We start from the raw sequence: 14,328 nt of genomic DNA on the forward strand, positions 1-14,328 counted from the left end.
TAATTAATAACTCTTGACCAGACAATCCAGTGATCAACAAACCAAACTTATTCATTCACAGCACAAGATCAGGATCCTGAATCAATCATTTTCTCAAGATTCCAAGCAAACACTCATACCACTGGCCTCAAATACAAAAATAAAAAAACCCAAAACGTACAAGGCTCAAACATAGAAACAAATGCAAAAGACTTCAAAACATTTCGGATTGTTGACAGTCAATCATGCAAGACTCATTGAATAGTCTGAAGTCTGTTGGCTTCCCTTGAACAAACACACACTCCTGTGAAGTTGGAGGCAATAAAACCATGAGAGGAGTACCATTTCCTCCATGACTAAACACATATTTGAACAGTTGCCGTCGCTGTGAGACCTAATGGAGCAGGAACTGCTCAGACTTGCAAACACCATTTCCAGAAATGCTGTTTTGAACCACAGAGAAGGGTCTGTGTGATGTATTGTTTCCAGAGCAAATATGCCATGACCAGTGTTTAAAGAGTTATACATTCACCAAATACTCAGTTATTGCCTGTTGAATGGAGTGTCACAGGTTAACACAATTAACACAAGTGATACATAGCAACCTTGATCTTCACTGAATCATGCACTGCCAATGTCTAAAGTGTTATACATTCACCAAATACTCAGTTATTGCCTGTTGAATGGAGTATCACAGGTTAACACAATTAACACAAGTCACACATGCAAGCTTGAAACTTCAGTGAATCATTGAATCATACATTACCAATGTTTCAAGTGTTATACATTCACAAAATACTTAATTATGGCCTGTTTAATGGAGTATCACACATTAACACAATTAACACAAGTCACACATGCAAGCTTGATCTTCACTGAATCATTGAATCATACAATACAAGAGGTTAAAGTGTTACACATTCACCAAATACTCAGTTATTGCCTGTTCAATGGAGTATCACATGTTAACACAATTTTTTAATGGTAAACATCAGTGCAGAAAATTCTAATATGAATCGCAAATAAAAAATTATGTTTATCGGCATTTCAAATACAAATCTCTTAGAATTCTTGGTCAAAATATAACTCTCAACTTTTGATAGGGATAATCTGATGTCATTCTGTTCAAATATACACTTGACATATTAAGAGTATGATATTCACATTTAACACTTTTTCCCCCAATAAATCACCACTAGTACCCTGGATGCATCTATGGTTGGGCGAAAATTGTATTACTTCCCTTTGCTGTTTTTTTATCCAATCAGGTGTCTACACTGGAAAGTTGAGCGTACCAATCACTAGACTTCTATCATAACTCACTTTCGCTTCTTTTATCGAACTGATTAAGCTTGGCAACACAATTGTTGCATCAAATCAGAATCAGTCGTTTAACAAGCAGTTTTTGTAGGAAGCCTTCAGTGCAGCAATGCAGCCTTCTGGCAGCTGTGATTGGATGATTTTATGTAAGATCAAGTAATTAAAACTGACCATGTTTTTTCAGTATTTAGTGCTGTCTTTTTTAACATGATAACTCATGTTGAATGTGGCCACAGAAATTTCTACACTTTCACATTTTCTGCGGAACTGGGATTTTCTGTGCAGCTTCCTGTACTCTGGGAAAGGAGCTGGTAAGCTGGTTATATCTTGTTTGTGTTTTATTGGTGCTTTTAGGCCAGACTGTGCAAATATACAAGTAATAGCTGGTGCAGACTTAGTTAATGTATAACAAATATAACTTTACTGTAGAAGTCAATGGGCAAATACTTGGTTTAGTGTAATCTCAATGGCCCAAGAACTTGCTTACTGTTGAACCAGGAGGGGTGTTTGTCCAAAATACATAAAAATACATGTAACCTGAAATAACATAAGAAATAAATAAGAATAACATGAAAATGGCACAACCAGTTGAATGCCATCCCACCATTTCTTTCCCCCTACTTCTAATACCTGACTTCCACAACTGACACCTCTTCTCCACCCCTAGTCTGTCTCACAGTCCCTGAACCACATTAATTTCCCTACTGCCAAGCCCTCTCTGCAGTGCTAAAGCCCTAAATAAAGCAAGTCTAGATTTCCTCATCTCTGGTCTCCCTAGGGCTCCTTTTCAATATAAATGGGCTTGTTTGTTACTATCAAAATTATATATATTCAGAGACTAAGCCTTAGTCTACTCCACCCCCTTCCAATCCACACCCTCCGCAACTTATACTTCCTCTCCCCTCCCCCTTACTCCCCATTCCAATCCCCACCCACCCTATTCTCCCCAACTCTCCTCCCCTTCCAATCCCCTGCCCTCCACTTCTGACACCTCCTCTCCCTCCCCCCATAAATGGCAGGTTCCTGGCCACTTCAACACCATGTAATCAGAAAGTCCTCCCAGGAACAATACTTTATCATTATGACACATCTAAATTGTCGGGTTGCCAATCAAACAATTGAAACAGAGATGACCATTGACCCCTAACAGTGAACAATTGCTCTTGAAATAGTGCTTAAGGCTTAGTCAGCATTCCAGATGATCTGTATTAGCCTAAATTCTGATGTTTACATCATTTGTGAAAAACCATGCTATCTCATCATAAAAATATATGAGACAACTAGCGTTTTTCATCAGTTTTTTTTATTATTCTCAAAAGTTGGCGGTGTTATTCAACCCTGATGTGAAAAGAATCTGTCAACACTGTTATGCCAAGGGCACTAACTCTCCCTAAAGTTCATAATTTCAATGATGGTTTCCAATTACTGACTAAATATTAATCACATTTGACTGACTGACTGACTGAGTTTGGTTTTACGCTGCTTTTAGCAATATTCCAGCAACATCACGGCGGGGGACACCAGACATGGGCTTCACATTGTACCCATGTGGGGATTCAAACCCGGGTCTTTGGCGTGACGAGCCAATGCTTTAACCATTAGGCTACCTCACGGCCCCTAATCACATTTGAAGTATTCAATGTTTTGTAATGTTTTTCTTGTAATGAGTGAGTGAGTGAGTTGGTTTTACACCTCTTTTAGCAATATTCCAGGAATATCATGGCAGGGGCACCAGAAATGGGCTTCACACATTGTAACCAAGTGGGGAACTGAACACGGGGTCTTCGTCGTGATGAGTGGACGCTTTAAACACTAGGCTACCCCACTGCCCCGCCTTGTAAGGAAACAATTTGTCCAAATTGAAATCAGACAGACAAGACAACCAAGATGGCATTGATACATCAGATGACTAAATCACTAAGTCTAGGCTGCAGTCTTGTATTGTATCATTAATAGATTAATTAAATGCTTCATTTAAATAAAAGCTGAAACTAAATATGTAGCAAATATGTTTGTTTGTTGTTTCTCAGCTACATTCCAGCTATATGGCGGCGGTCTGTAAATAATCAAGTCTGGACCAGAAAATCCAGTGATGAACAGCGTGAGCATAGATCTACACAATTGGGATGACGATGAGATGTGTCAACCAAGTCAGCGAGCCTGACCACCTGATCCCGTTAGTAGCCTCTTACAAGCATGTGTTACTGAAGATGGGTCCTAGTCTAAAGGGCTGTATGACAAAAGGGCCCCAAATGGAAAAGTCAAAAGGGCCACTAGAAAGTCAAAAGGGCGGCAAACACCGAGTCAAAAGGGCCCCATAAAAAAGTCAAAAGGGCCCCAGACCCCTAGTCAAAAGGGCCCCATAAAAAAAACGTGTATTTTAGTAAAACGTTATACATCTATACAATGTTTACTTTATACATACTAGTTCAGTTTTTAATCAGATATTTTTTCAATATTTGAAAATAAATGCTGACAAAGAATAGATGTATGTGATGTTTATTTATTTCATCTAAGCATCAAAATTCATTTATGATTATGACAAATACTTTGGGAGAGCAATGGATTTAACAATAGTACCACAACACACAAGTAAGAAACTAAAATATTATACAACAGATGCACATCAAGGCCAAGTGTCCCCAGAATTGAAGAAAATGAACAGCAAAGTTTTTCTACATCAAATCAGAATCAGTGAGCCTGACCACCTGATCCCGTTAGTTGCCTCCTATGACAGGCAGGGCTTCCTGAAGACCAATTCTAACTTTATGAGGTAAACAAATATGTGAAGCCGGATGTAAAGTTACAAAATGTCTACAGTATTTGATAGTAATTACTTCTACGTCTACATACAAAACATGGGCTCACTTACCATGTACAAAGACTACCCCCTCACTCATAAATAGGGTCGGTGGGAAGCCTAGTGGTTAAGGTGTTCGCTCGTCACGTGAAGACCCGGGTTCGATTCCCCACATGGGTACAATGTGTGAAGCCCATTTCTGGTGTCCCCCACCGTGATATTGCTGGAATATTGCTAAAAGCGGCGTAAAACCAAACTCACTCACTCACTCATAAATAATCCAACCTCAGAAATACATCTGATAACATTCAAAGACTCATTACTACAAAAACATCCTAGTCAAACTTGAATCCGCAAAGTTCTGTAACATATAGAATTACAATTCTGATAAGTGATAACTGATCACATTAACTCTTTAATAAAACATGAACACTTTTGCTGACTGGCCTTCGAAACTACAATTCTGACACTGTTATGTTATTAGTTATAAATGCCCTCCAGTAACTGCCTGTTCATCCACCATCGCCACTCACACATCAAGCTTCACCTCCCATCGTTTGTCAGGCATCGAAACTAACTGTGTTACATACATTATTAAATATGGCCTTCACCTTGGTAAGCTGTATGTAAACTGTAATTTTACCAGGGGCATTGTCCAGGGACAAAGACAGAAACATAGCCAGGCTGTACATACTTGTTTACAGAAAAACAGGCCAATTTGATCAATTATTTGGTTTACAGGGGTCGTTTTCTAATGGAGGGCTTGGGTTTGACAAAAAGTGAAAATATATTGTGTTTATAGGGATTTCTGAAAAATGTTGGTTGGTGACAAGAAAAAACGGACAAAAAATGTGTTTTTTTAAAGACTATTCACAGGGTAACTTCACTTCTCATATAAACATAGTGGCGGGGTAGCCAAGTGGTTAAAGCATTCGCTGATCACACAAAGAGTCTCGGGTTCTGTTCCCCACATGGGTACAATGTGTGAGGCCCATTTCTGGTGAGCCACACTCTGATATATATGGAACAGTGCTAAAAAAGATGTAAATCTAACCTGCTCACTATTTTGCTAACGGCAATATGGTTGATGCAATGATGAAATTTAACTGCTTTAAATACTAAGATTGGATCAGATTTTATTACAGAAATTAGTTTTATTCCATAATTTAAAAAACATTGCTGTTTAAGTTAAAGGTCTTGCAGAAACTACACGAAAGGAGGGGAACTATTTGGCTTAATACATGAGTGAGTGAGTGAGTGAGTGAGAGAGAGAGAGTGTGGTTTTATGCCGCTTCTAGCAATATTCCAGCAATATCAAGGCGGGGGACACCAGAAATGGGCTTCACACAATGTACCCATGTGGGGAATCAAACCTGGATCTTTGGCATGACCACTACCCCACTGCTCTGTAAGACATATCAGGATTTAATGCAAAGATGGGAAAAGAGCTGGAACTTGTTTTGGTAAACCTTTCCACTCTACTGGAGGCTGATAATTTCAAACGATACATAAAGTTTGGAACACAAGGGTGTTGAGTTTTATGAATATTTTAACCTGCCAAATCAGAATGACATTCTGTGTTTACCATTGTGCAGAAAATCTGAGCCTGTGCATGTTTCTGATCAATCTAGGATCATAATCAGCGCCAACCTGGGGATCACGCCAACTGTCTGCAGGGTCCTAAGTGTTTGAGCATGTAATATCCACAATCATCTGTAGGTTAATTGATACAGTTGCTCTTAACTCCATAAGTAGGTTACCCTGTCCTCAATGGCACACCCAGTACACAAGAAGAATATCCAGGACGATCCCATCATCCCTGCACGATGATCCGAATCTTGGAATTTTTATTGCCATAATGCATTGTTTCATAGTTCTTTAACTGTTCACATCTATTATGCAGATAAACAACTTGTTCTGACGTGCTTATAACCACTCAAGTCAGAGGACAAGATATACCCTGGCATTTAAAACATATCTCTAAAGAATTATGATGCATGCATGCATGCATGCACAAAAAGTCATTGAAAAACACAATGTTTGCTAAAGCATAACTAACTATACAGTTTATGGAACATGTGTCTACAAGTTTTCAAGAATGTGGCCATTGTAATGTTCAAGATTCAGATGCAGAGTCACAATGGGGCAAGGTAATAAATGACTACGCAAGATCACCTGCCTAAGCTAATGTTGTGGGGGACAGTGCCTTCACTGATGTGGTTGGGGACAATGTCTACTCTCATGTGATGGGGAACAAATACCCAAATAAACAGAAACCACAGCTAATATAATTACATATTGGTTGTGATGGTAGCCGTGATGACATAGTTGATGATTACAAGCAGGGTTGGTAAATGATATGCTACCGATGCAACTGTGACTCAGAGTAACCTATTATAGGAGTATATGCAGTTCATGCCCTGTTTCCATTATTGACAGCGTGTAGCTCGGGACTGAACCGACCGTGTCGAAAAACATGACTGAAAGGTACAACACTACTGCAAGACACACACACGCACACGCACGCGCGCGACGCACGCACGCACACGCACGCGACGCGACACACACACACACACAACACACACTCTGAAAGGTAAAGCAACACTACTGCAAGAGACACACACACACACACACACACACACACAAACACCTCTGAAAGGTAAAGCAACACTACTGCAAGAGACACACACACACAAACACACACACACCTCTAAAAGGTAAAGCAACACTACTGCAAGAGACACACACACACACACAAACACACACACACACCTCTGAAAGGTAAAGCAACACTACTGCAAGAGACACACACACTGCTGAAAGGTAAAGCAACACTGCTGCAAGAGACACACACACTGCTGAAAGGTAAAGCAACACTGCTGCAACACACACACACACACACACACACTGCTGAAAGGTAAAGCAACACTGCTGCAAGAGACACACACACTGCTGAAAGGTAAAGCAACACTGCTGCAAGACACACACACACACTGCACGGTAAAGCAACACTGCTGAAAGGTAAAGCAACACTGCTGAAAGGAAAAGCAACACTACTGAAAGGTAAACTGATCACACTGAAGCATGTAAAAGCACAGATCTCAATTTTTTGCAAATAGTTTCAGTCCAGCTTACCATTTCATTGTATGAACTGACATTAAGTGTAGTAAATGTATACGCAAACATAAAAAGGCAAAACAATCTAGATTTCTCCATTACAACTGTAAATAGCCATCTGCCTTATGTTGTCAGATTTATCTTCACTATTTATCTTACATGAATATTTTCTACCCCCAATAAACGTTTTATTATACTGTTTTCTTGCATGAAATTACAAGAGAGTACATATTTATCTCAAGCTTCTCTCAGCTGACATTTTATGGCCTTTTTATAGCTTCCTTTCATACAATCATCACAATAAAAATTTCATTGTAATGTGCTCAGGAACCAAGGCCTTTTGATTTAATATTCTTGCTAAATGCTCCAACCATGAAGGGTATGCATGCTGTGTTGCTTATTCCAACCATGAAGGGTATGCATGCTGTGTTGCTTATTCCAACCATGAAGGGAATGCATGCTGTGTTGCTTCTTCCAACCATGAAGGGTATGCATGCTGTGTTGCTTCTTCCAACCATGAAGGGAATGCATGCTGTGTTGCTTCTTCCAACCATGAAGGGTATGCATGCTGTGTTGCTTATTCCAACCATGAAGGGTATGCATGTTGTGTTGCTTATTCCAACCATGAAGGGTATGCATGTTGTGTTGCTTTATTCCAACCATGAAGGGTATGCATGCTGTGTTGCTTATTCCAACCATGAAGGGAATGCATGCTGTGTTGCTGAAGGGTAATGCTGTGTTGCTTCTTCCAACCATGAAGGGGAATGCATGCTGTGTTGCTTCTTCCAACCATGAAGGGTATGCATGCTGTGTTGCTTCTTCCAACCATGGGTATGCATGGTATGCATGCTGTGTTGCTGCTTATTCCAACCATGAAGGGAATGCATGCTGTGTTGCTTCTTCCAACCATGAAGGGTATGCATGCTGTGTTGCTTATTCCAACCATGAAGGGAATGCATGCTGTGTTGCTTAAGGGTTCCTTATTCCAACCATGAAGGGTATGCATGCTGTGTTGCTTATTCCAACCATGAAGGGTATGCATGCTGTGTTGCTTCATTCCAACCATGAAGGGTATGCATGCTGTGTTGCTTATTCCAACCATGAAGGGTATGCATGCTGTGTTGCTTATTCCAACCATGAAGGGTATGCATGCTGTGTTGCTTATTCCAACCATGAAGGGTATGCATGCTGTGTTGCTTATTCCAACCATGAAGGGTATGCATGCTGTGTTGCTTCTTCCAACCATGAAGGTTGTGTTGCTTCTTCCAACCATGTTGTTTTGCATCTTTCTGTTTGTTGATGATCACATTTACTAGGGGTGGGCATTGCAGAGAATTTTCATATTGCGATAAATTGCAATGCGAAAGCATATATTGCGATATGTATTGCAAGATATTGCAAGAAGGTTTTTTAAACAAAAAACTACTTATAATTAAGTTAATGCTTGATATATAAAGCAAAAACACAACAAAATCACTATGCTTGATTAAGCTTTAATAAAAACTTTTAATCCTGACAAAATAAAAATGTAATTAATATTTGGCACAAATGAAACAAGGCAATAGCCAAAGATTTCCAAGTGTTAAGAAGTTTTCCGAATGCATGTCAAACTACCGGTTTTCGATCAGCGTAAACCGGTTATATGCGCAGCCCTAAAATTGACTAAATAATTTTCTCTTCTGGGGTGATGGAGTGGGAATATTGATGAAAGATACTTGAAAAACTCACTCACTCACTCTGCCAGGAAACCACCACATTTGCAATTTTGCATGGCAGGCTATTATTCATTGAATATCATATTTCTCGTCTGATGCTATGAACATTACAATTCAATAGACTTTGATATTCTCAGCAAGTTATAGGAAGTTTTTGACGGTCATTCAACACCTTACTCAAGTATGGTGTCCTAACACTCTGCCTTTCTATTAAACAAATAAATAACTGTCAATACGCAACCAGTATAATGAGTAAGTAATGTTTTGTTTGCTATTTGGGGCGGCGGGGTAGCGTAGTGGTTAAAGCGCTTGCTCGTCACACCGAAGACCCGGGTTCGATTCTCCACATAGGTACAATGTGTGAACTCCATTTCTGGTGTTCCCGCCATGATATTGCTGATATATTGCTAAAAATAGAGTAAAAATAAACTCACTCACTCATTCATTGTTTGCTATTTAAACTTGACACTGCAAAAAGCTATTCTGATTTTAGCATTTAACTTCATCTGTTAATTATTTTCAAGGACACTGATACTTGCATAATGACTGATAAATTACAATTAACATAATATTACGTAACTATGGAAACCAAGGATGTAATGAGAGTTTACATATATAAACGAGGAAGACATGTATATTGATGCTGACGAAATATACATTCAACAACGGTCTGTATCTTTTAAATCAATTGCCAATTACATACATATGTATCCCAGACACAATATTAGGTGACCCAAAGCTAATTAGTTACAACTTTTCATATTCATATTTTGTTCATATGTGTTTCATTTGTTTGTTTTAAAATTGATCTTGTTTGCTGACAAGGAGTCCCACAAACATAACAGTAAACTGATTTGTTAAGGTTAAGATGTTTTCGTGCATTTCATAATTTTCAAAAACATGAACTACAAAACTGCATAATCATCTACAATCGGCACTAACGCACACAAGCATGAACAAGTGCATTTGTGGTTGCACATGCAATTTGCAGAGCAGTGTCTTTTTAGGTCAAATTTGTGTTGCAGGCAAACAACTTGGTACGATCGTCTCTTTGAGGACTGGGACTGCACTGAGTCGCACCCACTTTCTCCAGTAACAACAGTATCATACACAAGTACACCCTCTGAATGCCTTGTTAACACTGCTGGAATGACAGCTATTTCACAACAAAATACGAACTACTCAGATTTCATAAATGAGCAGGCAGCCCGGTCATTGTTCTGTTTTCAAACAGGGCCATGTTGTTGTACCAGAGCTTTCAATAAGGCGCATTAGATACCAGTCCGTGTTCTGTGTCTTTCCTCGCAGCAGGGGTCCGACCAACAAGGAAAACATATGCCGGCCGTAATGGGCCTCCTGGAGAAATCATTGGCTTGACAATGAGCAAATGACTACAGCAATTGACTACTGTGCACACAAATATCATTTTGTGTGGATTTTGTACACATTACTTCCTACTTGTATCTATTTGAATGTTGGACATTGCATTAGCAACATAGAGTGATACACTTGTACGTATCGACCAAGGTCCTGTACGAGGCTTCTCGCAATAGAGACAATGGTCTCAGCAAGGAATCTGTATAAAAAATAAAACAAGCTGGTATTGATGCATCTCGGGGAATGAGCAAGTTAATTATGGGATGACATTCAGCATTTTCTGTTTTGCAGATGTTATTGGACATTCATTTCCTGGAAGTCGGATTAGAAAAAGTTGTGAGAGCTGGCTTCAGATGTTGATATTTCAGCACAGCGAACATTGTTGAATACTCAATAACCCATGGAAATATCTTTTTACACAGTTTCAAAACTGAAGCACTTTGATTTATAAAAGTAGGATATGTTTTTGGAATCTCATCTCTTATTTTAATGAAACAGATTTTGGGTAAGGATCTTCTGAACATGAACAGGTATTGATCAGCACTGTGGAATACTTTAAAAGTTTGCTATTGGAAGAAATCATCAATTTCTTTGGTTGGCCTATGATGACATTGTGAAAACATTTACATCATTCCATGCATCAATATATTCCATCACAGTGAAATATGTGACAGTGTTGTGGAGTTAAAAATGCAAAATGCTCATGCATCAGAGTCTGTCTTAAACAGGCAAGGCCATTCCATTAAAAATCAACTCATTTTAACCTCACACACACCATACCACAGCACAGCATGCCATAACACATCACACATTACAACACAATACACACACCACAAACATCACATCATGCAAAACACACACATCACGCAAATACCACACACATCACATCAAAGTATATTACACCATACCACATAACATCAAATCACACTATCCAAACACACAACACATCTCACACTACACACATCACATCACATATCATGATCACACACCACACATATCACACACCATACATATCTGACACCACACATATCACACACATCACATATCACACACCACACATATCACACACCAAACATATCACACACCAAACATATCACACACCACACATATCACACACATCACAACACACACCACTTCACACATACACACCACACCATTCAAGTCACGATATGGCTGAAATACTGCCGCTGTGACTATAAACTGGAACTCACTCCCTCACTCACTCATTCATGCCACATCGCACACCATGCCATGCCACACCACACCACCACACACCACACCACACCACACCACCACACAAACTGAAGAAAAACAAAGTATGATTTATATTCCACATAAAACTTTGGAGCTGTGTGCATGATTAGAGTTCCGAATAACGGATATAACTAATTGTGTGTTGTTAATTACCTCTAATTGTCCAGCATCAGAAACAGTATCAGAATGAGCACACACCCTTGGCTGACGCATCCATATCACCCAGGGCTGCTAATTACTCCCACTCCGATATCTGCTTAATGAACAACAGGTCCACCCAGTGGCAACATCAATGACGCTGTAAGAATGTCACCCTTGAACCCATCGTAAATGAACCTCTTAAAGGATGTTGTTGTTTGTTGAACACCCTACTCAGCATGTTTTCAGTTAAATGATGGTAGCCTTTAAATGTTTGGGCCTGGACCAAATAATTCAGTGATAGATATTTAGAATATTGATTAGACGATGACAGGCTATATCCCTAGTCACCTAGTCAGACCACCTAGTGAGTGAGTGAGTGAGTGAGTGAGTGAGGAGGAGTGAGTGAGTGAGTGAGTGAGTGAGTGAGTGTGAGTGAGTGAGTGAGTGAGTGAGTGAGTGAGTGAGTGAGTGAGTGAGTGAGTGAGTGAGTGAGTGAGTGAGTGAGTGAAATTAGTTTTAAGCCACACTCAGCAATATTCCAGCAATATGGCGGCAATCCAGTGATCAACATCATGAGTATCGATCTACACAAATGGGATTCGATGACATGTGTCAACCAAGTCAGCGAGCATGACCACCTGATCCCGTTAGTCGTCTCTTACGACAAGCATGGGTTACTGAAGATCAATTCTAACCCATATCTCACCTAATGCATTCGGTCACATCTTAAGACCAGATTAGGTTTCTGGGGACCTATTCATTCCTTCGGGTCTGATGAGTTGACATATGTTGATACCAACGCTGCTTTTCAAGTATTACGGGACACATAGATCACCTGGTTGTAAAGTCTTTAGTTGTGTAATGGCCATTTACCTCTTTGGTAAAAGCAGAGAGCATCCATGTTCTGCTGGCAAAGACAGGATCATACTGAGGGAATCAAACATATAGAATTTGTTCCTGGCAGCTTGGAGGCACTTCAGTTACTGAATCACATTGGCGCTGTATGGAGGGTCAGAAAGAGAGGTGAGGTGAGGTGAAATTGGGTTTAACGTCGCTCTTGAGAATATTTCGCTCATATGACAACGTGCATGCGTGTGTATGTGTATGTGCGGCTGCTTGTACTAACCCAGACTTAAGCTGGTTTTATAGTGCTAGCCCACTGAGATACCATGCCGCAGTGAAGCAGGAATACCCCACTCAGACACATTATACTGACTCCGAGCCGACCAGTCCTTGTTGTACCCATTAATGCCGAGGGCCAGGCAGGGACCAACAAGTACCATATTTTAACGTCTTTTAGTATGACGCGGTCGTGGACCGAACCTGCAACCTTCATCTCTCCGGGTGGACGCTCTAACCACTACACCACGGAGGCGGTTGTCAGAAAGAGAACATATAGATTCAGGGATATGGGATTCAAACATATAGAATTTGTTCCTGGCAGCTTGGAGGCACTTCAGTTACTGAACCACATTGGTGCTGTATGGAAGGTCAGAGAGAGAACATATCGCATCAGGGATATGGGATTCAAACCCACAATGGAGCAGTGGGGTAGCCAGGTTGGTAAAGCATTTGCTTTTCATGTTGAAGACCCAGGTTCGATTCCCTACGTGGGTACAATGTGTGAAGCCCATGTCTGGTGTCCCCTGCCGTGATATTGCTGGAACATTGCTAAAAGTGGGTAAAACTAAACTCACTCACTCACTCAAACCCACAAGCACCAGATCCTGCCAGTTTCAGGAAGCACGCCCGACAACCGAACATCAGACATGGGTTTGAACCCACGAAAAGCACAGCTAGGATTGCAACTTCAACCACTGCACCAAATCTTTCCACCAAATGAAATCAGCCAGAACCCATCTTCCTCCAGTTCCTGATGACATTGAATGTCCTTCAAATCCTACAATGACAGCAACGGCAAACAAGAAGGTAATAATCACGCCTTAATCAATATCACAAAGCACTGGGCTGGAACATGCCATTAGGTACCTGCAAATAGATGAAAGTGACGTTTTCGTTCATGATTCCATCAGCACACAATGAAAAAGGAAAACTAGCTGCAACATTAATTCCGATGGAGACAACACAGGATATATATTCTTCCCATGCCATCATTTTTGGAATAGTAATGCAAATTTTATTGTTCTGTTTCTCATAATGAATACTACACACATAACCTTAATTCATACTGGATGAAACTAGGCTTCGATATGTAAAGCAAGCCTTAACAGGAAGTATTTTGAACATTAGATATTCCGTTAATGTCAGTAATAATCTGGGTTGCGTCGTGACCACTCTGATATGAATTCCATACATATCGTGACTGTAGGGTAATGAATATGAATATTTTTACAATTACACAAACAAGTCAGGAGCTGATGTATTTTTTAGTACATAAACTGAAATATTGACGAAATATATTTTCTAACATATTTCACCATGTTGACAGTGTTAATTTAATATGACAATGACCGAGTGACCTAAATAATGGAGATCCGTGAAGATCCTGGTTATAATTGGAATTCAGTAACCAATGTTTGTTGTAACAGCGACTAATGGGATCGGGTGGTCAGGCTCGCTGACTTGGTTGACACATGTCATCGTATCCCTAATGCGAAGATCGAT

At 40.0% G+C, this 14,328-nt stretch overlaps 1 protein-coding gene across 1 annotated transcript in view; it reads left to right on the forward strand.

Moving 5' to 3' along the window:
* Positions 1 to 7,877: 7,877 nt before the first annotated feature.
* Positions 7,878 to 14,328, forward strand: part of LOC124261135 (proline-rich protein 36-like) — a 33,352-nt gene continuing 26,901 nt past the window's right edge. The window contains exon 1 of the mRNA XM_046695462.1: positions 7,878 to 8,014. Coding sequence (XP_046551418.1) covers positions 7,878 to 8,014 — 137 coding nt within the window. The remainder of the gene's footprint in view (positions 8,015 to 14,328) is intronic.

Source organism: Haliotis rubra, unplaced genomic scaffold (assembly GCF_003918875.1).
Source record: "Haliotis rubra isolate DU_JTF1 unplaced genomic scaffold, ASM391887v1 Scf79, whole genome shotgun sequence".
Taxonomy (NCBI): domain Eukaryota; kingdom Metazoa; phylum Mollusca; class Gastropoda; order Lepetellida; family Haliotidae; genus Haliotis; species Haliotis rubra.